Source organism: Acomys minous, assembly GCF_964271855.1.
Source record: "Acomys minous genome assembly, chromosome: 2".
Classification (NCBI taxonomy): Eukaryota; Metazoa; Chordata; class Mammalia; order Rodentia; family Muridae; genus Acomys; species Acomys minous.
In genome coordinates, this window is record NC_140484.1 from 84281902 (window position 1) to 84309295 (window position 27394).

Here is a 27394-nt window from a genome sequence, read left to right on the forward strand (position 1 = left end):
CTAGATAGATACTTTTAGGTTGATAGATTTAAGCTTTGATAAGTATTGATTTAGTTCAAAACTTTAGACTCACAAAGATAGAATAGATATTTCTTCAAGGTTGCCAAATACCTTTCGATCAGACATTATGTATGTAAGTCTTACCTATTGGTTTTTATAATTTTTCATAATTGTTCTTATTGTATATAAAAATGCCTTTTTATCTAGACAGAAAAGGGAAAATGTTGGAGGATGGTCTGATGTATTTTGATGCTAATTAGAAAAAAGCCATCCCACCTGGGCAGGGCAGATGAGATAGATGTGGCTGAGGTTCCTGGGCTTAGGAAGACAGAGAGGATCTTGGGAAGGAGAAGGTGAGAGGAAGAGAAGGAAAGGCCCGAGGGGTCCCAGGAAGAGAAGAGAGGAAGGCCACCGTGGGTTAGATGGAAGAGAAGACGTGGCTGGCGTGGTGGATGGAGATTAGGCCTAGATGAAGAACGTTAGCAAGTATTTGGGATTGTGGATGGGAGGTAGCTTGATAGGCATTATTAGAAACAGATGGGATTGGGGCAGGTATGGGATGCCGGCCCCACCATGGGAAGTAGTTTAGAGGATTAATGTCTGCCCTGCCCCAGGTTAACTAAGGCTATTTTAAAATATAGCAGGTGCCTGTGTCTTGATTGATTGCTAGCCGGGCATACTGATAATACAGATAATTTAAAAATATCTGTCATATTTTTAAATAATGTGACAGATTATTTAAAAAATAAAGTCATAAATAAATAAAGTACAATTTTAAAAAGTAAAGCATTTGGGCTGGAGAGATGGCTCAGAGGTTAAGAGCACTGTCTGCTCTTCCAGAGGTCCTGAGTTCAATCCCCAGCAATCACATGGTGGCTCACAATCATCAATACTGGCATCTGATGCCCTCTTCTGTCATGCAGATAGAGCACTCATATACATAAAATAAACAAATACTTTTTTTAAAAAGTAAAGCATTTAACCACTACAAGCTGAGCTTAGAAGACAATATAAGTAAGTAAAGAATACCAAGAGACATAGGTGGCTGACTCTGTAGCTTTAATATATGAAATACAACTTCCCAGAATCACATTAAGCCTCAGTGAGGGCTTTGCTGTTTGGCTTTTCTTTTCTCCTATGCAGTAGAGCCCCCACCCCCACCCCCACCCCAGGCTGTAACTCTCTGCTGGAATCTGCACATCTTCATGATTGTCATTTCACATGGAGAGAATCCACGTCCAGCACGAGGGTCCCTGCCTCCCTGTGGGGTAAGTAAGGAGTTGGACACAGAAAGAGACACCAGGACACAGAAGAGGGCAAGAGAGGCTGCGGTGGTCAGGATCAGACAGGGAGGGGTGCTGGGCTACTTTCCATCCAGTGCCCCATTTCCCTAAGCACTGGGCACCACCCACCTCTGGTCCTGGCTCTTGGCCTCATTTTCCATTAACAGGTTGCCCTGCCCAATTGTGTCATGCATGCCCGGCTGTGCCAGCTGGACCAGGGCACCTGGTGGGGGCAGCCTGCTTCACCCTGCCTCTTGCTGACCCTTGGCCTGGGACCCAGAGTGAAGGGTGAGATAAGGTGATGGGGTTTCATGTGCAGATGGCCTTGTCGTCCTGCCCAAACAACAAGGAGGTCTATAGAGAGACAGAAAAGGACAGGGAACACATATCCAGAGAGGCAGTCATGAGAGAGACAAAGCTCAGAGAGACAGAGAGGCAGAAAAGAAAGGCATGGAGACAGCTAAAGACTGGAAAAAAGTGGCAGACACGCAGAGAAAAAGAGATGAAGCAGAGAGAGAGAGACAGAGAGAGAGAGAGAGAGAGAGAGAGAGACAGAGAGAGACAGAGAGAGACAGAGAGACAGAGAGAGAGAACAGATGAATCAGTGACAGGGAAACAGAGACAGGTGCATAGGGGGCAGAGTCGGAGAAACACAGAAGCAGACAGAGAGAAATGGGGACAGAGATGGGGAAAGACACACTGACAGAGAGATTCATTGAGTGATAAATGTTGACACACTCTGAAAGGTTCCATGAGATCCCATGAGATCTGATAGCTAGACCACAAGGTAAAAGAATTTTTTTTAAAAAAATGGAAAGAAGGGTGAGAAAAGACACACCGAGACATAATGAATTGAATGAATGTGACACAGGGAGGAATTAAAAGTCCTTGCTCTGAAACCATACCTCTGGTGAGAAGCCAGATTCAAGAAGGGCCTGGCCTGGCCTGCCCTAAGGACCCCTCCCCATCCTTAGGGCCAGGGAGGGAGGGAGTGGTGCTAAGGCACTGGGTGGGGGGTGTTCTGGGGGTGGAGGGGAGGGGAGGCAGGACGAGTGAGTGCTGGGACCCAGACTGACAGGAACCTCACAGCCTGGGAATGTGCCCCAGGGACCCGTGGGTGGTTATATCACCAGGTGCCAGAGCAGAGGTGGTGGCTGGAAGTCTCAGGCCAGCTTGAGGAGTCTGCAGCTATATTTGGAGCCAGATCCCACCACCCACCGCTGGGAACATGGGGACAGTGGCAGGTGAGGCCTGGGGAGGGGTCTCAGCAGGTAAGGAAAGAGAGAGGACCTGGTCTGGCTCTGTCTTCCCTTGGACTCACCCTGCCTCTCCTCACTGTCCACGCTCAGGGATGCTAAGATGCTTACAGCCTTTCTTCTCCACTGCTGGTCCCTGGGTGCTGATGGTGAGACTGGGAGGTTGAGGAAAGTGGACCAAGACTCCCATAACCACCTAGGCCCATCCAGAACCACCTCGTCTCTTCCTCTACTTCTTACCAGGTGCTGTGGTCATGGAGAGGGCAGGACACCCCTGGAAGTGGATGATGACTACCCTGATTGCAACCCTGCTTCTGGGGGTCTCAGGTAACCACAGTCCCTAAGTATGTGTGGAGGGGACTGCCTCTGTGGAGCACTGAGTGCGTCTCCACGACCAGGTGAAAGTGCGTTTGTGGTTTGTGTCTATGTGGTTACACAATTAAATATGGGCCCCATGGCTGTGTGTGTACTGCAAAGGAGGAAAGGGTGTTTTTGTTTGTTTGTTTGTTTGTTTTGAGATAGAATCTCACTGTGTAGCCCAGGCTGGTCTAGAACTCACTATCTAGACCAGGCTGGCCTTGAACTTGTAGCCAGTCCTCTTATATTTGCCTCCCAAATATAAGTAGTGTGTCACCATGTGTTTTTGCTATTATTGGTTTCTTTTGGGTTGTTTGTTTGTTTGTTTATCTTATTTTATTTATTTATATAGCTATTTTTGCATTATGTATGCCTGGTGGCCAAGAAAGCCAGAATAGGCTTCACTTGGACCTGGTGTTGCAGACGGCTGTGAGCCATCATGTGGATGCTGGGAATCGTACCCAGGTCTGTTGCGAGAGCAGCCAGTGCTCTCAGTTGCTGAGCCATCTCCTCAGACCTCTTATTTGTAGTTCTTGAAACATAGTCTCCTTTTTTAAGCCTAAGGAAGCCTAGGGTCTGTTCTACAGCCCAGGCTCGCCTGGAACTCACTCTGCAGCCCCGGCTGGCTTTGAATTCTAGGCAACCCTGCTGCTCACCTTCTCGAGTTCTAGGATTGGAGATGGGAGCAGTTCTGCCTGGCTTGTGTGTGGTCTCTTCTCCTGTCAGGTGGCTGTGCATGGCAGATGGTCCTGGCCCTCTGAGATTTTTGTGTATGTACGGTTGGGTGTCCATGCGCTTCAGATCACATTTGGCGCCGTGATCATGTGGGTGCAGGTTGCAGGTTGCTGTGAACGCTACTGTGTGCGTTTGGCCCAGTGTTTCCTTTGCACGCCACACTGCATGCCTGCAATGCAACGCAGCTCTGCTCACCTCTGTGAAAACGTGTGACCCTTGTGTTTGCAGATAGCCCCTTTCAAGTGTGTGGTTGCGTCTGTGACAGTATTTGTGATCGTGTGGCTGTGTGTTTGGGGGGCTGTGAGTGCAGCAAGATGTATGCTCATGCTGCACTGTAACTGCAGTTTCTGACCCCACCTCGAAGTACTGAGTGAGAAGTGACTATAGCTACCGAGATGCTTTTCTTGCACTGTGCCATGCTGGGAATCGGAAATCAAATGTCCTTTATGTGTGACGTGACAACATGCCTGTGTACAGGTGGATGAGCTCCCAAGAGTCCACCTGTCACTTGGAAGCAGTAGCATTTGAAGACAATGTTTGGGTTTCTTGGAATGCGGCTGTGGGTGCAGACAGCACTGAGGTGTCCCTTCTCTGGGCCATCAGCAGGGACAGGATGAGTGACTGGCCTGTGAAGAGTTGGGGGTGGTGACAGAATACGTATAGGTTTGTGGGGGAATTCAGCATGTGAGCCTTGCTGTGCCCTCCAGAGTCCCCTTTTCCTGTCCCCCTTCCCAAGATCTACCCAAGAGCTGACTCCACCTACTCTTCTCAGCCAAGTTGCTAGGCTAGGCTTACACACACACACACACACACACACACACACACACACACACACACACACAGCCCGTCTCTTTTCACTAGGCTTCACCCACTTGCCTTAAGTGGCTCCAGAGCTCAGCTGGAGCCTTCCAAAGCCAGGGCTCCCAAGGGGGACTGGTCACCCCAAGTGACCTTGGCCTTGGGTCTCCCTAGATTAATTCCAAGTCCCCAGCCTCTCAGCTCTTAAATTTGCCATCCGGGTGCCTCAGCCCCCTGAATAAGTGAGGTGACTGGCTTGTGCCACCGATCTTGACTTCTGAGTTCACTCTGGAAACTAGGTTTCAGTCTTTAAGCTTGGTCTGCCCTTACGTGCTACTGTGCCCCAGAGCAACCTCCTTCTCCTCAGGTATTACCAGCCGAGCTCCTGGCGATGTCAGGAATCCCTGAGGCTCACAAAGTCCAGGGAGCCCACTGGAGCCAGGGTTCTCTGTCCTAACCCCTAACTCACAGGCTGAGTTGCAGCTTCTGCCTCTTCTGAAAGCTCCTTCCCTGCAGCCTTGGCCCCGCCCACACTTCTCTGACCCCACCCCCTACAGATCTAGCCACACCTCACAGCCTTGTCCCCACCTCTACAGCCTTGGTTCTATTTCTGTAGCCCTGCGCCTAACCTTCAGTCCTATCCTCACCCCTACGGCTCTGACGCCTGCCTTGCCTACATTCTCGGACTCAGTGCTTCAGTCCTCGCCCAGTCCTGCAAGCCCTGGCCTCGCCCTCCACAGTCCCGGTTCCAACTCTCTATCCAAAAACCTGGGATGCCAGGTCAGACCTGCTTGGTCCCAGTTCCTGACTGTAGGAGCATCCGTGCCTCTAAACCCCATCCCAAGTCCCACCTCCAGGCCCGTTCTCCATCCACTCTCTATTCCCAGAGCCTGTTCTTGCCGATGTTTCCTCTTGCGACAACCCCTCTGGCACCCAACCCTCTGGGACCAACAGAGACGTCAACAAGGAGTCCGAGTCAGGGGAAGACAGCCAGTCGGATAGCAGCTCTCGCATTGTGAATGGGTCTAATTGCAAAAGGGACGCGCAGCCATGGCAGGGCGCTCTGCTGCTGGGGCCCAACAAGCTGTACTGTGGGGCCGTGCTGATCAGCCCACAGTGGCTGCTCACAGCAGCACACTGCAGAAAGCCGTGAGTGTGGCTGGAGAAGGCGGGTGGGAGAAAGCTGGGCACGGAGGGCAGGAGAGGACAGGTCTGGGGAGGGCATGGGGAAGGAAGAGTAAATGAGTTCATGGATGGATGGAAAGATGAACCGATAGAAGAAAGAATGGATGGATATGGGTGGGTGGGTGAGTGGATGGTTGAGTGGGGTGGCTGGGTGGCTGGATGGATGGATGGATGGGCGGGCAGACAGATGGGAACAGCAGCCTAGGGATTAGATTAATATCGGTGAGAAGGTTGATCTGGGCTAATCTAGGGATAAGTGAAACTGCAAGCTAAAAAGTGAAGAGACAAAGAAATAGTGCAGTAGAGACAAGGAGAGGGATAAGGAGAGAGATAGAAGTGGTAAAGACTTTATAGAGACTCGAGTGGCTTGGAATGGGGCTGGGTTAGGACCTATGAAGATGAAGATGGGGCTGGAAAGGGGCTGGAAAGGGGCTTGGACTAGAGACTGGGTTGGGGTAGAGTCAGGGAATGGAGTGAACCTGGCAGGCCTTATAGATAGGGCTAGTTGAGTGGGATTTGAGAGGTGCATGCACATGGTTTTGGGTTGGGAAAAGAGTACTGTTGGGGTCGGACGTGCATACATTGATGGTTTAGTGTGAGACGGATTTAGGATCTGATCTAGAGTGGAGCTTAGTGGGAAGTGCAATGGGTGGGGGGAAGATGGAGTCGACAGAGCCAGGGCCAGAAATGGATATAAGACAGAAAGTGTATTTGGGTTAGTTTATGAAGTGAGGGATGGCTAAACACGTTTGGGCTGGTTTGTCATTTTATCATTATTTTGCTGCTTTTGAGGAAAGGTCTCATGTAGACTAGGGTGACCTCAAACTAGTGATGACGCCAAGGATGGTCTTGAACTCTTGACCCTCCTGCCCTCCTCTCTTCAGATCTGAGATTATAATAAGCCTTGCTTCCATGCCCTGCTGGGATGCTTACGCTGGGTACAGAGCTGCATTGATTATAGACAAGGCTATAGATGTGAGGTTGAGAATGCTAACCCGGACGGTTGCTGGAGGGGCTGGAGGTTGCAGTTAGTGTGCAAGATGGAATGTGGTTAGGCTGGGAGCCATGATGGGATGAGGTACACACGGGACAGAGGCTGGTGGGGCGGGGTGCAGAGTCAGGGTTGGCGATAGAGACTGGTGGGGCGGGGTGCAGAGTCAGGGTTGGCGATAGAGGCTGGGGGGCGGGGTGCAGAGTCAGGGTTGGCGATAGAGACTGGGGGGGCGGGGTGCAGAGTCGGGGTTGGCGATAGAGACTGGTGGGGCGGGGTGCAGAGTCGGGGTTGGCGATAGAGACAGGTGGGGCGGGGTGCAGAGTCGGGGTTGGCGATAGAGACTGGTGGGGCGGGGTGCAGAGTCAGGGTTGGCGATGGAGACAGGTGGGGCGGGGTGCAGAGTCAGGGTTGGCGATGGAGACAGGTGGGGCGGGGTGCAGAGTCAGGGTTGGCGATAGAGACTGGTGGGGCGGGGTGCAGAGTCGGGGTTGGCGATGGAGACAGGTGGGGCGGGGTGCAGAGTCGGGGTTGGCGATGGAGACTGGTGGGGCGGGGTGCAGAGTCGGGGTTGGCGATGGAGACAGGTGGGGCGGGGTGCAGAGTCAGGGTTGGCGATGGAGACAGGTGGGGCGGGGTGCAGAGTCAGGGTTGGCGATGGAGACTGGTGGGGCGGGGTGCAGAGTCAGGGTTGGCGATAGAGACTGGTGGGGCGGGGTGCAGAGTCAGGGTTGGTGATCGGGTGGGACTGGGTTTGAAATGGGCGCAGCTGGGGTTGAGGATGGGTTAGAGCAGGGATTGAGACTGCCATGGACAAGGGGACAGGGTTCTGGGCTGGAAGTGATCACTGCCATGTTCTTCAGAGTGTACAGAATCCGTCTGGGTCACTATTCTATGTCACCTGTCTACGAGTCTGGGCAGCAGCTGTTTCAGGGGATCAAATCCATCCCCCACCCTGGTTACTCCCACCCTGGCCACTCCAATGACCTCATGCTCATCAAAATGAACAGAAAAATCCGTGAATCTCACTTAGTGAGGCCTGCCAAAATTGCTCCTAACTGTCCCGTTGAGGGGATCAGTTGCATGGTGTCTGGCTGGGGGACAACAAGCAGCAGCCACAGTGAGTATATGGGCTCCCCCAATCCCTGCTCTTCCCGCAAGCTCTCCCACATAGCCCAGGCTATCCTAGAACTCTGTATAATTTGGATAGCAGGCTTGCACCACCATGTCCAGCTCCCCCCCCTCTCTCTCCCTCCCTCCCTCCCTCCCCTCCCCTCCCCTTCCCTCCCCCTCCGTCTCCCTCCCCTTCCCCTCCCCCTCTACATCTCTCTCCCTCTCCCTGTCTCTCTCTCCCTTATAACTCTCTTGTTTGACAGATAACTTCCCCAAAGTCCTCCAGTGCCTGAACATCACTGTGCTGAGTGAGGAGAGGTGTAAAAAATCCTACCCGGGACAGATAGACAAGACCATGTTCTGCGCTGGTGATGAAGCAGGCAGAGACTCCTGCCAGGTAAGGACTGCATGCAGCTCCATTTATCCAGAAAAGTGACTGGGTTCTGTTTACACTTGCTTTATTTATGTGTGTGCACATATGTCATAGTTTGTGTGCATGCAGGTCAGAGGACTGCACACGGGAGTCAGCTCTCTTCTTCCATGGTGTGGTTCCAGGGATTGAACTCGGGCCGCCAGGCTTGGCAGCAAGCGCTTTACCACTGAGTCTCCTCAGCAGGCCATCAAGTGCCATGCAGACTACCTGCACGTTATTAAGTACCTGCATCCTAATTTTCACAGAGCTCACGTGCCGGTGCACTGTTCTCTGATGCTCACACGGCTTGAGCATCCACGTTTTGTTTTCAGTTTTCATACAGGCAACTTAAAAAGAAAAGGAAGTAGGGCATGGCTTGTCGCCGCAGAAATGTGGGAGGCTGACTTAGGAAGAATGAAAGTCCAAGGGCCAGCCTGGGTTACAGAGTAAGCCTAGGTAACACACTGAGACCCTATCTCAAAAGAAAAACTGTAAGTGAGGCTGGGGGTGTGGCTCAGTGCGAGAGCCCTTGCCTAGAATCCCCCAGTGAGGGCCTGTGGACACGGCCCGGTGGCAGAGCACTTGCACGGCGTGCCACACGGCTTGAGCTTTATCTCCTACCCCCACAAAACAGTAGTTAAGTAACTAACGATGTGGAACTAACAGGATAGTATATTTCATTTCGTTCAACATATGTGACCTATGTTCTCAAGTGACATTCTTCAGAGTTTAGTTAATATATAACAACTATAAATATACCATTTACACTCCCCCAAAACCACAGTGCCTTTTATCTTGAAAATCCCTTTCGGTTTTCCAGACATACAGCAGCCACCATATCACCGTTTAAGTCTGGAAGGGGAAACCAAGGCTGTTCCCTGTGGTTAAATAGGATGTACACTGCACAAAGGTGCTACATCTCAGGGGACCTCTTTACATCATGGCTGTCATAGTTTTGCCTGTTATGTGGCATCTTCAGACATGCCCTGGGTGATGTCTCATTCTAGCAGAATCCAGTAGGTGATAGTTTTCTAATAAATGCTAATTAAATGTCATGAGGAAAGAGAAAAGTTGTCTTAAGTATTTTTTAAAAGAGCATATAGGATGTGCTTCACTGTTGGAAGTGCTGAAAAGCCGAGAGATGGCTCAGCAGTTAAGAGCACTGGCTGTTCTCCCAAAGGTCCTGAGTTATGTTCCTAGCACCCACGTCTGTGACTCCAGCTCCAGGTGATCTAACACCTTCTCCTGACGTCTTCTGGTACCTGTACTCACAGCTTATACCCACACACAAATCTACATACACACACACACAATTTAACACAGGAGTTATCAACCTGTGGGTTTCGACCCCTTTGGGGGGGGTTGCACGTCCCTTTCGCAGGGGTCACCTAAGACCATTCTGAATATTAGATATTTACAAGCTTACAGTTACGAAGTAGCAAAAAAAATAACCTTATGGTTGGGGCGCCATCGCACGAGGAACTGTATTGAAGGGTCACAGCATCAGGAAGGCTGAGAACCGCTGAGCAAACATAATCAATATAAATATTTTTTTTAATGTACAGTCACAACAAAACATGGTCAATAAACCTTGAGAGTAGGGCTATGTCAGAAAGTTATAAGGGGTCACCAGAAATAAAACACAAGGAACAGTCTTCACAGTGGTCATGAGGAGGCCTTCCTTAGGATGTGTATCAGCAGGGACTGTAGCGCCCCTAGAGCCAGACTCATACAGGCTTAGGACATAGGAAAAGTCCTGTGAAAAGGTCCCAAGGCAGCAAGGCGGAAGTTTGGCTGACTCAAAGACTGAGAAGGAATTCACAAATCTTTGGCACAGAAGTTATTTTTTTTAAGATTTATTTATTTATTATTATGTATACAGTGCTCTGTCTGCATGTACACCTGCAGGCCAGAAGAGGGCACCAGATCACATTCTAGATGGTTGTGAGCCACCATATAGTTGCTGGGAATTGAACTCAGGACCTCTGGAAGATCAGTCAGTGCTCTTAACCTCTGAGCCATCCCTCCAGCCCTGGCACAGAAGTTATGCTGGAGGAAGCAGTCTGTGAGCTATGGCAGTGGCTGGCGGGTCCCTGAGGCTTTCTGGCCAGCTAGCCTATCAATAAGCTCCAGGCCAATGAAAGATTCTGTTCCAAAAAAAAAAAAACCCACCGGTGACAGCACCTGAGGAATGCTATCTGAGGTTGTCTTCTGACCTCCACATGTACATACACACAGATGTGCACACACACATACACAACAAAACAACAACAACACTAATAATAAACAAGTGCAAGATTGACACCACTAATAAAATCACTGTGGTGGCTAGGTATGGACTGGTTCTGTTTCAAGTCATTTACAGGTATCCACTCATTGGCAGATGCAGCAGCTATCGCGAGTCTTCATTTACAGGCTCAGACACGTTAACTAACGGCTGCTCAGAACTCAACACAGAAATTTAAAGAAAAATCAGCGAGAAAGCATCTGTGCCTGGTGGCATAGGGCTATCATCCCAGTTATTAAGAAGGCTGAGGCAGAAGGATCACAAGTTCCAGCCCCAGCCTGAGCTACATAGCCAGACCATATCTCAAAACAACAACAAAACTCAAAAGAGAACGAAACAGAAACAGGGAGGAGGAGAGACAAGATGGGCTGGGAAGAGGAGAGAAAAGGAGGAGCAGGAAGGGAGGGAGGGAGGAAGAAAGGAGAGAGGGAAGGGAAGAAAGCAGAGATAGATGATAGACAGACAGACAGACAGACAGACAGACAGACAGACAGACAGACACATAGAAGATAATGAGGAGGAAGGGAGACAGATCAGAAATCTTATGAGGACAAGCAGAAGATGAGAAAACTAGCAGTGATAGGGACGGGAGGGGTTGCAGTGTTAGCGAGCATCTGGGTAGTGGTGGGCTTTTTACGAGCTGAACCTGCAGTGAAATATTGACAATATGCTCTCTCTCCGCGTCACTCTGTCCTGCCTGCGTGGACCCCTGCCTGTCCTCTCGCCCTGTTCACTCCTGCTGCCTGTGTCCCTCTGTATTACTTCATGGTACCGAATGTCTCCTTCCTCTCCTTCTGCCTCACCGCATCCTTACCTCCTTCTGTGCCTCTGTTCTTCCCCAACAGGGTGACTCTGGGGGACCTGTGATCTGCAATGGCATGCTGCAGGGCCTTGTGTCCTGGGGTGACTTCCCCTGTGCCCAGCCCAACAAACCAGGTGTCTACACCAACCTCTGTGAGTTCTCTGACTGGATTAAGCACACCATTGAATCCAACTAATGAGCCGCACAGGAGCCATCGAGCCAGCACCACCCCACTGCAGTGAGGAGCACTGTCCCTCTTTGAGGATGCAGAAGATAGAAGCCAGTCTCCCCAGGCTTGCTCTGTGTCCCTTGGCATCAAGATACTCATCCCCAGTGATGGACTGGCCGTGTTTCTATAGCCAGACCCTAGGGACACCCCTGGAATGATGACGATTGGGTTGAGACCCTCATTAGCGATGGATCCATCCACAAACCCAGACTTGGACCTTTTCTGCAGCCATCACCCAGATTTAGACCCTAAAATAAAAAATAGGGGAATAACCCCCTTGGTATGTCTCCTCCTGTGTATGCAGCTGTGGGCAGGTGCGCGTCTTAGTTACTTTCTATTGTGTGATAAGACAACGACATCACAACCAAGGCAACTTATAGAAGAAAAAGTTCGTAAGGGGCTTACAGTCCAACGGGTTAGAGTCCATGACCATCATGGAGAGGAACGTGGCAGCAGGTGGGTGGCCATGGTGCTGGGCTAGTAGCTGTGAGCTACATCTTGAGACACAACCACAGACAGACAGACAGACAGACAGATAACTAGGAACAGCATGAGCTTTTGAAACCTCAACGCCCACTCCCAGAGACACACCTTTCCCAACAAGTCCTTCCCAAACATTTCCACCAATTAGGGACCAAGTATTCAAATACATGAGCCTATGGGGACCATTCTCAGTCAAATCACCACAGCGGCTTCTCCTCCAGGATGATGCATTTGCCCCATGGGGTCTTTTGGTGACTTTACTTTTTTTTTTCACAAATATTAACAATCTTAGTTACTTTTCTATTGCTATGGCCACGTACCTGACTAAGGCAACTTAAGGGAGAAAGGGTTTATTCTGGCTCACAGTTCCCGGGCACAGTCTATTATGGTGGGAAAGCAGGAGTAGGAGTTTGAGGTGGTTGGTCACACTGCATCCTGTCAGGAAATAGAGATGAGCATGGACATTTCACTGGCTTCCTCCTCTTTAGTCAGATCGTGGCCTCAGCTTATGGGCTGGTGCTGCGCACATCCAGGGTGGATCTCTCTACCCTAACGAACTCCCTTACAAGGCATTCCCACAGGATCATCTCCTAGATAACTCCAGATCTTATCTGGTTAATACTATTAGCCAACCATGGCCATCGTCAAAGCTTGTTGTGTGACAGGAAGCACACAATATATGGTGCAGTCCCCAATGCATAAGGTACAAGTTGGGACTTTTTTTTTTCAATTGCACAATGCTGTCCTATATATATATATATACATTCAATCAAAACCACACTTCAATTGTTGGATTTTGATCTCTTCCCAGGTTATACAATCTGGTACTATTATAGTTTGGATACTGTCTCCTGAAGGTTCACATGTCAAAAGATTGGTCCAGGCTGGTAGTGATCTAGAGAGCTATGGGACCTTTGAGAGCCGGATCCCACTGGAAGGAAGTTGGGTCATTGAAAACGATACGGAGACCCTCTCCTTTGCTCTCTCTTTTTACTTCCTGGCCACCACGGTTTGAGCAGCTTCTTCTCCTTCCTGTTCCTGCCATGACGAGCTAACTCCCTAGAGACCTGAAGGAGAGCACCCACCACCACCCCCAACCAGGATTAGCTCCAAACACCTGTTCGCACAGAGAAATCTTTTATTAATCAGGGAAGAAAAGTTACAGTGGCTGCTTTATGGCTCAGCAGAAAAACAGCAGCAAATCACATTGCAGGGTTTTTGGTTTCGGTTTTTCAAGACAGGATTTCTCTGTGTAGCTCTAGCTGTCCTGGAACTCACTTATATAGACCAGGCTGGCCTTGAGCTCAGAGATCGGCTTGCCTCAAACTCTCTGAGTGCTGGAATTAAAGGTGTGAGCCGCCACCACTGCCCAGCACAGGTGGCACAGGTGTAATTTTTTATTAATTTATTCATATTACATCTCAATGGTTATCCCATCCCTTGTATCCTCCCATTCCTCCCTCCCTCTCATTTTCCCCTTACTCCCCTCCCCTATGACTGTGACTGAGGGGAACTTCCTCCCCCTTTATATGCTCATAGGGTATCAAGTCTCTTCTTGGTCACAGGTGTAATATTTAAAAAGAGAGAAAAGGGGAGGTCTGTATTAGAATGGGCTGAGATGGGCATGTTAATTAAGTAAACCAAAAAGGGGGCTTTTGATTGCTAGCCTTCAGTACTTTGACAGCTGGACCTCAGTAGTCTGTCTAATGAGGAGAAAAGTGGCCAAGTAAGGAAATAGACCTGATGGCTAGCTTTAGGAATGTAGTCTAACCATTTTTAGCAAGGCAGAGGGGACGGAGGGGAATGGCAAGGCCTGCAGAGCCGTGTTCACCATGCCCAAGCTGCTGAGGATGCCTTCAAGACCAAAGCACCAATCCCAGGAGAGGCCCCAAAGCCAGGCTCCCTCAGCCTTGAGGCCACAGGAGAAGCAGCTGGCTTTGGATGATGTGCGGCTGTCTGAGACACGGGGCACATTGTGAATGCATCTGTAGTCCAAACAGGGGTTTGTTGCTTTATTTTAAAAGCATATATTATTTTATGGGTATGAGTGTTTTGCCTGCATGTTTATCTGTACACAGCACCTGTGTACAGTAGTGCCCACGGATCCCTTGGGACTGGAATTGCAGTGTAGAGATGCCTTGTGGGTGCTGGGAACAAAACTCAGGTCGTCTGGAAGAGGGGCCAGTTATCTTAATCTCTGAACCATCATTCCAGCCCCACCTTTATGTTTCTTCAATTATTTAAAACTTTTTCTTGTGGGGGGGGGCATTGTGGGTCTTGTGTGCAGAGGTTAAAGAACAATTTTTGAGAGTTGATTTTCTCTTTCTACCCTGCGGGCCCTGGGATCACACACAGAAAAACCTTCCCCGTGGATTCATCTCGCCAGCCCCCAGGTTTCTTTAGATGTATTTTTTTTTAAATCTAGGTGTATCTCTCTGTGAGTGTGTGGACATGAGCATATGATGCACAGAGGCCAAAAGAGAGCATCAGATCCTCTGGAGCTGTACCTGCAGGCTGCTGTGAGCCTCCCAGTGTGTGAGCTGGGAACTAAACTTAAGTCCTCAGCAAGAGCAGAGTGTGCTTCTGACAACTGAGCCGCCACCTTGCTGACCTCCAGATTTTACTTACTTACTTACTTACTTACTTATTCAGAAGGCGGCATAGCCATGCAAAACCAGAATGCACAGTGCAAGTCCCACTGGGATTTTTTTTGATGATGGTGGTAGTGGTAGTGTGTTTTTGTTTGTTTGTTTGTTTGTTTTGTTTGTTTTAAAGATAGGATCTATCTATTATGTAGCTCTGGAAGTCCTCATTATACACACCAGACTGGCCTTGAACTCACAGAGATTCACCTGTCTGGGCCTCCTGGATGCTGGGATTAAAGGCATGTGCCACCATGCCTGGCTCAACTGGGTTCTTTTTCTCATTTATTTATTTAACCACTTTATAACCTGATCCCAGCCCCCTCCCTCCTCTTCCTAGAAAAAAAGGATGCTGTGCCTTGTTCTGAGTGGTCAGAGCTCTACTTTACACTATTAAAAGCTAACTGGCTGGGCTGGAGGGATGGCTCGGAGGTTAAAAGCACTGGCTGTTCTTCCAAAAGTCCTGAGTTCAATTCCCAGCAACTACATAGTGGCTCACAACTACCTATAATGAGATCTGGTGCCCTCTTCTGGCGTACATGCAGGCAAAACGCTGTGTATATATGATAAATAAATAAATCCTAAAAAGAAAGAAGCAAAACAAACAAACAAACAAAAAAACAAAAAACCGTTGACTGGCTCAGATCAGCACAGCCCATCCACAAAGCAAATGTGTGAGAAGAAAGTGCCGCCCTGAGGATGTGATTTCAAGAAGTGCTGATCATGGGGGGATGTGAACTGCTGCCAAGCAGCCTTTGTATTGTTTTTTTTTAAACGGAGTTTTGCCTTATCTAATCCTTTGATGCATTTTGTTCACATTTCACCACAGAGAACATGTCGGCAAGTGAATCCCTGGGCCTCGATGGCCAACTAGCCTAACCTATTCAGTGCCTCTGAGGCCAGCGAGACTCTGTTTTATAAAACAAAGGGGACAGTTCCTGAGGAATGACACCTGGCAATGACCTCTGCCCTTTACACACCAACTTAAGGACCCACACACGAATGTGCATTCACACAATGACATTTACTGTAACTAAGGCAGAAACAGAGCAGGGGAAGCTTGTGGCGGCTTCTCCACCTCTCAAAGAGTCCCATCCACAACCTGCTTGTTGGATGCACCCCAACTCAGGGGCAGAGCCAAGGGTGAGCAGAGAGCCCAAAACACAGAGCTATAACAAGGAAGAGAAGCCAGGGCTCTGTGACCCGAGTGACTCCACACTAGATAGATAAGTTAGATAAAGCTGAGATAAGCCCCCCTGCACCCCCGGCCAAGCGCAGCTATCACTTCTACTAGTTAGCAAGTGACCTGGAAGCATCCAGGAAGCCATGGGACCCAGAGCTAAACAGGAAGATGGAAGCCAAGGATCACGGCTCAGTGTTCGAGCCCCTGCCCAGTCAGTAAGGGGCCAAGGGAGTGGTTTCCAGGTCACTTGTTGGTGTGAGTAATAATCTGGGCTTGGCCAGCAATGAAGTAGGGGGGTGGTTGATAAACTCATTTCAGCTGCGCCCGTCTTATCTAAAGCGTGGAGTCAGGCAAGGTCACACAATACCTACTCCTCGGTCCAAGTGATAGAGAGCTAGCCTGGAATGTGCGAGGCCCCGAGTCTGATCCTCAGTACCGAATTTAAGCATTTTAATCACATATTATTTATTTTACGTGCGCAGTGGTGGTGGGGGATGAAGAGGTAAGTGCATTGCCATGGCTTGTTCTGTCTGAGAACAACTTGCAGGGGTTTTTTGGTTTTTTTGTTTTTGTTTGTTTTTTCTCCTTCTACCCTGTGGGTCCTGACAACTCTAGTTGTCAGGCTTGGAGGCAGTCACCTTTACTGGCTGAACCATCTTGCCAGCCTCCCCGGCCCCCATCTCCAGCACTGGAATTTTTTTTTTAAACAAAAAAAATCAGGGAAAGGAAGCTGAGTGTAGTGGCTGACACTTGTGATTCCCATACTGGGGAGGCCGAGGCAGGGAGGCTCTGGAGATCAAGGCCAGCCTGGGCTACCTTGTGAGAACCTGTCTCAATAACAAAACACAAACAGAACTGCACAGAACTGCTGTGGGTGTAGCTCGGTGGGTGGTGTGCTCACCCCAGCGCTCAGCTGAGGTGTAAACAGGGAGGGGCGGTGCCCGCTGTAATCCCAGCGTTGGGAGCAGAAGTAGGAGACTCTGAACCTCAAGGATTGTCATTGGCTGTATAGAGATTTTGAGAGCTCAAAGCTTGAGTTTGGATACATGAGACCTTGTTTAAAAAAAAACAAAAAACAAAAAAACAAACAAAAAAACCCCAACTCTTTAAAAGGAAGAGAGAAAGAGAGATGGTAATGTTTGAATATCCCTCCCCCATTTCTTGTTCAGAAGGTGGGTACTCTGAGGAGGACTAACCATCTTATGTCACAAAAATAAAAGCCACCAAAAGGTGACTGGACAGCAAGCCAGCTGTAGCCCCATCCTCTCAGGAATGTCTTTCCTGTATCAGCCTCTCATTAGTTTCTCTCACCCCAGCTTGGATCAAGGGAAAGAAAATGCAAGTGTGAGAGAGGCTGTCTTTGGTTATCTGCGCTGATACTGAGGGGAAGGCGTGGCAAAAGAAGCTTCCAGAAGGAGGAAGCCAAGCTACCACATTGCACTCATTTTCTTGGCAGCCTTAACTTTCTCTTCTCACATGAGGATGTGTCTTTTCCACGCAGACGCTGGTTCCAGAGTCGGGAGGAGGCGAGCATCCCTTAAGGTGAACAGTCCCTTAATATGAAGGGCGGGGAAGGTTCTCACCTTCCTGCACAGTGTCGTAAGACAGAGGATCAGAGGGCTGTGGTGGCGCAACGGCAAGCTTCTCGCCCTGGGACTCATCACGGCACTGTCACAAACAGAAGTGAGGTGCAGGGCAAGGCTGAGCTTATCAACAAGAAGGGCCCAAGAGCAACACTGAGAGGAGACTCTGGGCAGGTGGATGTGTCAATCTGGGAGTTATCATAAATACAATAGCAGAGAGATGGGTAGGGGAACATGGGATGCTTAATAAAAGATGTTGGGAAAACCAGTTCCCTCCATACCGGAAGCCAAACCCAGGGCTGGAGAGATGGCTCAGCAGATAAAGTGTTTGCTGCTCATGCCTAACGCCCTGAGTTTGATCTTTTGAACCTATGTAAAGTTGGAAGGAGAGAACTGATTCCACAAAGGTTTCCTCCAGTTTCCATGCATATCATGTGTGTGTGTGTGTGTGTGTGTGTGTGTGTGTGTGTGTGTGTGTGTGTGTGTGTGTGTGTACAATAACCATAAATATCTTTTGATAGGCCTGGGTACTCAGCTGGCACCCCAAGAACTAGACTCCTGCCAACACTCAGAGGCTGGGATAGGAGGACCATGGGTCCCAGGCCAGCCTAGTCTACACAGGGAGATGATAAGTCAGAAACAAGGATACACAGACCATCTGGTAAAGTGCTTGCCAGGAGAGCATGAGGACATGAATTTGATCTCCAGAGCCCACAAGCCAGGCATGGGGCTGGTGGCATGGCTCAGTGGGCAGTCACCTACTTATAGGTCTGAAGATGTGCTCAGGCCCGAAAACTGAGTGATTCCTAAGGTCCACATGGCAGGAGATGACCAGCTCCTATAAGCCTGTCATCTGATGTCCACACAGACACTGTGACCATGCATACAGGAACATACATGATAAATGTAATAGAAATGCTGTTAAATTTCAGGCTTGACTGAACCTGTTTATAATTCAAGTACTGGGAGGCCTGAGACAGACAGGTCCCTGGGGCTTGCTAGACAGCCAGCCTAGCATACCCTGGCAGCTCTGGGTCTCAAAAACACAAGGTGAGGTAGTGGCTCAAAACCATCTATGACTCAAATTCCAGGGGATCTTCTGACCTCTAAGGGCTTCGGATTCACACATAGTAGACATATACCTTGCAGGCAAAATAGTCATGTACACAAAGTAAATAAGTCTTGGGGGAAAATGTGGATGGGGTACATTGACTAAGGATTCCCAAAAGTGACTATGGCTTCCATATGCACAATCCTGTGTCCACACACCCGCTGCGTGTGCACACACCAGTGTGTGTCTAGTGTGTGCATGTATGTGTAGTGTGTGTGTGTGTGTGTGTGTGTGTGTGTGTGTGTGTGTGTTCTCACATACCCATGCATGCACAAGAGTGCAGTTGCCCTCAGAAGCCAGAAAGGGATGTCAGATGCCCTGGCACTAGAGTTACAAGTAATTGGTGCTGGGAACCAAAGTCCAGTCATCTGAGAGGGCAGAAAGTGCTCTTAAGAGTTATGTTGAAGGCTGGAGAGATGGCTCAGAGGTTAAGAGCACTGTCTGCTCTTCTAATGGTCCTGAGTTCAATTCTCAGCAACTACATGGTGGCTCACAACCATCTATAATGAGATCTGGTGCCCTCTTCTGGAGTGCGGGCAGAACACTCTATACATAATAAATAATTAAATCTTTAAAAATAAATAAATAAAAGAGTTGTGTTGAGCCATCAAAGAGAGGACAGACAGATAGATGAGGACTGAGGTGTTCATGGAAAGATGGATCGAAGGTTTTAAAAAATATCAGAATTACAAAAAGTACTGTTTCTAAAGAGATTTCATGTCATGAGTTACCGTGGGCCTGTGAGATGGCTGAGTGTGTCAAGTGCTTGTCACCAAACCTGATGGCCTTCCACTTGATCGCTGGACCCATATGGTGGAGAGACAGAACCAACTCCCTGAGGCGCTCTCATGCCAACCCCATACCCAAATAAACAAAATAAATGTAATAAACATTTTTAAAGGCGCCTAAATGAAGGCGTCCTTGACGTGAGGCTGGGAAAATGGGGAGGAGGGAGCTAGCATGTGAGGGATGCTCAACATTAACCAACCCCAGTTGCAGTGACATCAGCATGGCGCCTGCTGTTCTGAAACTCTCTCTCTCTCAGGTGTTGTCCGCTCTGGCACATGCACACACCCTGTGACTCAGCCATTTCTCTCCCGGCTGCACGGCCACACCCAGGAGGCGACATGTGTGAGCCTGTGTGTGTCTTTCCTTGCCCTTCTTGGTGACACGAGGTTGGAAGCCATCACACATCCAGTGTTAGATCATATCCTTTCACTCATCCTCCCTACCTCCCCAAATTCAGCCCCTACCCCCTGGTACTCTCCCCTCCGCCCCCCGCCCCAGTGCTATAAAGGCCTCCTGTACCCTTGAGGTTCTCACAGCACTCTTCCCCCCCCCCAACCTTCCCACTACAGCCTAAATTTACAGTCCTACTTCCTGCCTGCCTCGGTGCCTCTTGGCTAGGTCATATGATATGGAGTCTGTCCCCTCCCCTCTTCTGAAAACCTGTAAGAGTCAGAGTTCCCTCAGCCCTATGGACCTAAGGGTCTTCTTTAATCTTGCTTCAGCACCCCGTCACATTCAGGGACTACAGGGTCAGTGTCCATCCAGGGTCACGTCATGGCTGCCTGTGGCCACGAGCCTATAGGTCTCTGATGTTCTGAAACGTAGGTTTTTTGTTTTTTGTTTTGTTTTGTTTTTTACTATATTTCATATATTCAGTGTGTGTCCATGTGCAGGCCCTACGGTGCGTGTGTTTGTCATAATGCACCTGTAGAGGTCAGAGGAGCCTTGCAAGGGTAGATAGTCTCCTTCCATCCTGTGGCCCCAGGGGTCAAATGCACGTCACCATGCTCAGTAGCAAGTGCCTCCGCCATTGAGGCATCTAACTGGCCCTAGCCTGCTTCTTTACCTATAAGTTATAAGACTCGTCACCAACAGAATTGTCATGTGATGGGGTGGGCGGGGAGCGGGCAGCAGACCCGCTGGCATTCTGATGGGTCCTAAAGGGCGTAGAGCTTGAGGGAAGGGTCTGCTGTACTACGCCATGTTGGTGACAGGGACATGCATTAAAATGACACACTTAGGATAGTCACAATGTATGTTTTGTAAGCCTGGGGTACGGTGAAGGAAAAGACAGAAGGAGGAAAAAAATAAAAGGAGTTAGCTACAAACTAACGAAGATGTACCATGGCCATCACTCATCTCCTCACAGAAGGCTAAAGGCAAGGCAGCAGGAAGTGGCCATAGGATATGGTCCTGCTGTGACTTGGCTTCCTTAAGGGACTTGATACCTCTCTCTCTCTCCCTCTGCTCTCTCTCTCTCTCTCTCTCTCTCTCTTTCTCTCTCTCTCTCTCTCTCTCTCTGTCTCTCTCTCTCTCTGTCTCTCTCTCTCTCTCTCTCTCTCTCTCTCTCTCTCCTGTCTATTCCTCTTTCTTCTTTTTTTTTAGATTTTGGATTATTTTTCTGTTAACATACAGAGTAATAGCTTTCATTTGGACATCTTGAGAGCCAATCAACAACACGCGGCCTTTCCCTAGTCCCTGCTTCTTTTCCTTTCACCTTCTTCCTCTCAGATAGCAGGATAGTCTCTTAGGGGACATGGTTCCTTCCTTTCTCCCTTTTTTGGCTTTTTGGGACATAGTCTCAAATGGAGACGTGGCTCAGTGGTAGAGCCTTTGCCTGCAATCACCCAGTCAGGGAATGGGGACGTGGCTCAGCTGTAGAGACCCTGCCTAAAATCCTCCAGTCAGCTCCTGGGGAGTGTGACTCAGTGTTAGAGCCCCTTCCCCGAACATTCCAGACTCCAGATGCTATCCCCAAGAGCACAAATAAAAGCAGGTACTGAACTCCATAAAAGCAGGGTAAGAGTCTTGAGCCACAGTCACAAGAACCATCAAATGCTGGGGTGTGCTCTGTTTCTCCTTCTCTCCCAGGCCAGATCCTGATGAGAGACATTGTGTCTGTCTGCTAAAAACACCAACGTTCTTCCTGCCCTTCACACATGGAACCTGCAAACCCCGGTTCCTGTCACGGTCCCTATTATGAACTGATACCATACGGGGTTGTGTGACAGCTGCTGTGAGCACACGGGTGACTCGGTTACAGCCAGCCCCGTGAATCCTAATGCCAGGAACTCTGAATCTCCCAATGCGGCCATTGATTTTTCCCCGTCAGGATCCTCGTGGCTTATTTTGTGATAATCAGAGTTGGCCAGCAAGTGCCCAGCAAAGACAAAGCAAACAGTAGGACGGAACCGAGGAAGCAGCCGGCACAGCCTCTCCCTGAACACCGCTCATACGCTAGCCTCTGCAGCCCAGGGTGATTTCAAACTCTCACTTAGCCTCCTGCTCCAGTCTCCCAAATGCTAGGGTTATGGCGTCTGTCACCATACCCCCCAACTTCAGACACATTTTTATTGTGACATCTTATTTTGGTGTTGAAGAGCTGGCTCAGTAATTAAGAATACCTGCTGCTCTTGCAGAGGACCGGGAAGGAGGGGGTTCAGTTCCCAGCACCCATAACAATCTATGACTCCAGCTTCAGGAGATCCATGGTCTTTTTGTGGCCCCTGTGGACACTGTATTCATGTGCACAGAATGACAGACAGACAGACAGACAGACAGACAGACAGACACACACACACACACACACACACACACACCCCACAGTAAGTCTTTTGAAAATAAAATCTCATTTTTCAATAGCTTAAGAAGTTGTAAAATAGGTCTAGGGGAGGGGAAAGGGGCAGAAGTGGGAGGGAGGGTGGGAACCAGAAGATAAAAGCGAGGGGGACAATTGGGATGTAATCTGAATAAATTATAATAAATTAAAATTTTTTTAAATGTACTATAGTTTAAAAAGACAAAAAAAAAAAAGAAGTTGTAAATTGGAGGCTGTGTGTCAGCAAGGATGCCTTTCGTAAAGACTGGCAAGATGAAGGAAAAAATGCTATTTAACTCAGATCCAGCACCTATAGGTGTTCTACATATGTGCAGTGCCTACAGAGCCCAGAAGAGGGCGTCAGATCCCCTACAACTGGAGTTACAGATACTTGTCAGCCACATTTGGGTGCTGGAAATTGAACCTGAGTCCTCTTAACTGCTGAGCCATCTCTCAGCCCCTCCATCCTTTTTGGTATCTCTGCTACACTGTCATTTTTAACTTTTACTGCACTTGTTTATTTGTTTGTTTGTTTGGATGGATGCACACATACCAGGGTGCAGGTGTGTAGGTCAGAGACAACCTGCAGCCTAGCAACCTAATTTTGATCTCTGAGGTCCACAAGGTGGAAGGATTGAGCTAGCTCCAGCAAGCTGTTCTCTGGGGCCACACCAGGTTCTGTCTGTCTGTCTGTCTGTCTGTCTGTCTGTCTGTCTGTCTGTCTCTCTCTCTCTCTCTCTGCCTCTCACATGTTTTTAGTATCTGTTTCTCTTTCTAATATAATTTTTATTACTTCTTTGGGAATTTATACAATGTATTTTGATCACAACCAGCCCCTAACTCTGGCCCATCTCCCCACCACAAAATAAAAAAAATATTTAAGTACTAAAGGAACTGGAGAGATGGCTCAGAGATGTAAGCACAGGCTGACCTTCTAGAGCACCTGGGTTCCATTCCCAGAGCCCACACGGAGGCTTCACAGCTGTCTGTGTCTCCAGTTCCAGGGGATTCGACATCTTGTTCTGGCTTTTGTAGGCTCCAGGAATACAGCAGCGCACAGACACGCAAGGTGGAAAAACACTCAAACACACAAAATAAGGTACAAATCATTTTAAACTTAAAGTAATAGAAAAGCTTTAAGACAGAGTCTCACCATATGGGTGTGGCTGGCCTGGAATTTTCATGTCCCCAAAGGAAGTGTACCGAGTTCCCTAAACCATCAGGGCTCAGCTAGCACTGCCAACTGAGCTACACTGCTAGCTCCTTGGCTACACTTTCTTAAGCTGGCTTTATGATCATGAGTTTTTCGTCTATCTGTCTGTCTGTCTGTGTGCACCACATGCCTGGTGCCAGCGGAGGTCGGAAGATGGCATCGAATCCCCTGAAAATGGAGATACAGATGGTTGCGAACCACCATGTGGGTATGTGGTGGGTACTGGGAAAAGACCCTCTGAGCCATGTCTCCAGGCCTAGTCACAATCTTAAAATGTGTGTGTGTGGGGGGGTTGTTGTTGTTTGTTTGTTTTTTAAGGAACTCATCGAAGCTGCACGTGTGGCAACACATGCCTATAAATTTCAACACTTGGGAGGTGGAGGCAGGAAGATCAAGAATTCAAGGTCACTAACCTGATGAGACCTAATAGGCTGTCACCAGACAGCTGGGGTAGGAGGGCCCCCCCCCCATCAGAAGTCTAGGGAAGGGGAATAGGCAGAAGAAGGAGGGAGGGTGGGAATGGGAAGGTAAGAGGATAACAATCGGGATGTAATGCGAATAAATTAAATACACATTAAAAAAAAAAGAGCTACATAGTAAGTTTGGCCTAGGCCAACTAGGACCCTGTGCCCACAGCAGCAACAAAAGGGACCTGTCAACACTTGAGTTCTTTATGTTTGTAGAACACCCTCCAGGTCATTGCACAACTGTTTTATGACCATGACTAAGTGTGAACATTCTGCCCACTCCCTTTAGCTGAGGAGCTGAGAGACCCAGCCCTGCAGCCCGCCTCAGCCCTGCAGCCCGCCTCAGCCCTGCAGCCCGCCTCAGCCCTGCAGCCCGCCTCAGCCCTGCAGCCCGCCTCAGCCCTGCAGCCGCCTCAGCCCTGCAGCCCGCCTCAGCCCTGCAGCCGCCTCAGCCCTGCAGCCCTCCTCAGCCCTGCAGCCCTCCTCAGCCCTGCACCCTGTCTCAGCTCTGCAGCCCGCCCCAGCCCTGCAGCCCGCCCCAGCCCTGCAGCCCGCCCCAGCCCTGCAGCCCGCCTCAGCCCTGCAGCCCACCCCAGCCCTGCAGCCTGCCCCAGCCCTGCAGCCCTCCTCAGCCCTGCAGCCCGCCCCAGCCCTGCAGCCCTCCTCAGCCCTGCAGCCCTCCTCAGCCCTGCAGCCGCCTCAGCCCTGCAGCCCTCCTCAGCCCTGCAGCCGCCTCAGCCCTGCAGCCCTCCTCAGCCCTGCAGCCCTCCTCAGCCCTGCACCCTGTCTCAGCTCTGCAGCCCGCCCCAGCCCTGCAGCCCGCCCCAGCCCTGCAGCCTGCCCCAGCCCTGCAGCCCGCCTCAGCCCTGCAGCCTGCCCCAGCCCTGCAGCCCTCCTCAGCCCTGCAGCCCGCCCCAGCCCTGCAGCCCTCCTCAGCCCTGCAGCCCTCCTCAGCCCTGCAGCCCTCCTCAGCCCTGCAGCCCGCCTCAGCCCTGCAGCCCTCCTCAGCCCTGCAGCCCGCCCCAGCCCTGCAGCCCTCCTCAGCCCTGCAGCCCGCCCCAGCCCTGCAGCCCGCCCCAGCCCTGCAGCCCTCCTCAGCCCTGCAGCCCGCCCCAGCCCTGCAGCCCGCCTCAGCCCTGCAGCCCGCCTCAGCCCTGCAGCCCGCCTCAGCCCTGCAGCCCGCCCCAGCCCTGCAGCCCGCCCCAGCCCTGCAGCCCGCCCCAGCCCTGCAGCCCTCCTCAGCCCTGCAGCCCGCCCCAGCCCTGCAGCCCGCCTCAGCCCTGCAGCCCGCCCCAGCCCTGCAGCCCTCCTCAGCCCTGCAGCCCGCCCCAGCCCTGCAGCCCGCCTCAGCCCTGCAGCCCGCCCCAGCCCTGCAGCCCGCCTCAGCCCTGCAGCCCGCCTCAGCCCTGCAGCCCTCCTCAGCCCTGCAGCCCGCCTCAGCCCTGCAGCCCGCCCCAGCCCTGCAGCCCTCCTCAGCCCTGTAGCCACCCCCCAGCCCTGCACCCTGTCTCAGCCCTGCAGCCCACCTCAGCCCTACAGCCTGCCTGGCTCAGGAGTGAAGTTTCCTCATCTTAAGAAACCTATAAAACCCTGAGCTCCTCACTGTGAAGATGCACCAGCCATGTCCCTCACCTCCTGCCCCATGGGTATGTTTATTTCTGGATAGAGACATTGTCTGTCCCTGGGCTTGAAGCTCCCCTGGAGTTACTGGGGGCCCCAGGGTTCCCTTTTGAGTTCTTCGTCTCATTAAGGAAAGAATGTTAAGAACTCCAGAAGACACTCAATGGTGGCTTTATTAGCATTTGAGAGAAAAACAGCAGGGTAATCTGAAAGGTCTCAAATTCAGAATCCAAGGAGACACTGAAGCACATTGTTGGGGATAATTTTATAGAAGAGTTATTAATATCACGGACAGACAGACAACAGGGTGGGGCCTCCCAGAACTACAGGCTCCATCCAGCACCCCACACAGCAGCATGGTGAGGACTCTGAGGAGGATCAGGCCCAGGAAGCTGGAGGGGGACCCCTTCTTATAGGCCTCAGAGGAAGAGGGGAGATTTCACTGTCACAGTCTGCAGCCAGGCTGTCTCTGGCTCCCCATCAGGTGGCAGAGGAAAGAAGGGACTGTGTGTCACCCAGCCACCTGTAGCCACATGTGCCAGAGTCTACACATTTCCTACACAGAAAGAAATCTACACACACACACACACACACACACACACACACACACACACACAATCAGGCAGAGATTCGCAGACGTTGCTCTCCGGTATGGTCTCTGCTAGTGTGAGGCTCGGGTGGGGATGAGGGTGGAGGGGTGGAGTACCACAGCTCCTTGGGAGCAAGCAGGAATCTGGTTTGGATTCTAACACAGGATTCTGGATTCTGTTTGTTTTTGTTTTTTTGTTTTTTAAGATTTATTTATTATTTTGTATACAGTGCTCTGCTTGCATGTACACCTAAAGGCCAGAAGAGGGCATCCGATCCCATTATAGATGGTTTTGAGCCACCATATAGTTGCTGCTGCAGCAGATTCCAGAAGCGGGGGAAGAAGACCATGCCCTTTAGAGTTTGACAAGCCCAGAGAGCACCAGGGAAGCTGTGCCCAGGCTCTTGGCTTCTGTGCTAAAAGAGACAGAAAAGGAAAAATGTGCTTAATGCCTGGCCACAGATCTTGCTAATGCCACCAGAGGAGAATAAGACCAGTATGACAATTTTGAGCCAAGTTTAGAGCAAGCTTCATTAACCGCTGGCCAGGATGACAGACACTGGCCAGGTCCATACCCAGGATTCCCAGAGTATGGCTCCAATTTACATTAGTCAGAGGCTTATAAAGGCAAGCCCACAAGGCCGAGCACATCTCATCCCAACTGGGGCAAGCATGCATCCTGACGTACTTCCTCCCTGTATTTTCCCACCTCTGCATGATCACGTGCATCCTGTGCAATTGGAGCCACCATACTTGGAGCGAAACGCATGACTTGTTATCTTACTTGAACAATTTGAACAACAGCCCCCAGCGTTCAGGAAGTCATCTGTCCTCGGGAAAGTGGGGCTTACAGCTTAGAGGCGTTTTCGTTTCACAGATCTCTTAAGCAAAATAATTTTATCTTAAAACACAACTTCAGCTTTCACAGTCTGAGTTCAGAGAGGAGCGATTCCACGCTCCACTCTCAGGAACAAAGGATTGCACTAGAAATAAAAATAGAAGCCATTTATCTTTTAAAGATTTTATTTGTGTGGGCATGTGTGTGTGTGTGTGTGTGTGTGTGTGTGTGGTGTGTGTGCATGCACACATGTGTGCACAGTGCCAGAGAAGCCCAGAAGACTACTTTGTTAGTATCGTCTTTCACACAAACTGGACCTTATTTCTCAATCTAATCGCCATGTTACTTGGGAGGGAAAAAGAATATACTGAATAAACAATAAACAATGCCTGATTATTTTTTTTCAATTGTAACTACATTGTAAGAAAAAACTAAAAACAAACAATAAGAATGAGCCAGTACACTGTGACAGGGTAGACACCACAGAGGTTCCTCTGTCTTGTATTCTCACTGAGGCCATTTCAGATTGAACTAGAATTTGATCTCCTTTACAGAGAATCCCATGAAAAACTATCCAACTCTATTCTAGGAACCAGAGTTAGAGATGTTC

General features: G+C 50.0%; 1 protein-coding gene across 3 annotated transcripts; it reads left to right on the plus strand.

Annotated features, from left to right (window-relative positions):
- The first annotated feature begins 2371 nt into the window (after positions 1–2371).
- KLK5 (kallikrein related peptidase 5) lies at positions 2372–11735 on the plus strand. 3 transcript variants are annotated; one of them, XM_084773241.1, is made up of 6 exons: positions 2372–2527; positions 2783–2866; positions 5317–5578; positions 7469–7725; positions 7982–8115; positions 11263–11735. In XM_084773241.1, exons 1-6 carry the CDS (start codon positions 2512–2514, stop codon positions 11413–11415), a joined length of 906 nt encoding a protein of 301 aa, XP_084629367.1. In that variant the 5' UTR covers positions 2372–2511; the 3' UTR covers positions 11416–11735. The 3 variants fall into 3 exon arrangements, with proteins under 3 accessions (XP_084629367.1, XP_084629366.1, XP_084629365.1); XM_084773240.1 differs by having other exon boundaries at positions 2379–2554; XM_084773239.1 differs by lacking the exon at positions 2372–2527 and adding an exon at positions 2562–2688.
- Positions 11736–27394: the final 15659 nt, after the last annotated feature.

Coding starts and splice junctions, on each gene's coding strand:
- KLK5 (XM_084773239.1), top strand. CDS start 2,643: ATGCTTACAGCCTTTCTTCTCCACTGCTGGTCCCTGGGTGCTGATG. Junction 2,867..5,316: donor CCTGCTTCTGGGGGTCTCAG/GTAACCACAGTC, acceptor CTCTATTCCCAG/AGCCTGTTCTTGCCGATGTT. Junction 5,579..7,468: donor GCAGCACACTGCAGAAAGCC/GTGAGTGTGGCT, acceptor CATGTTCTTCAG/AGTGTACAGAATCCGTCTGG.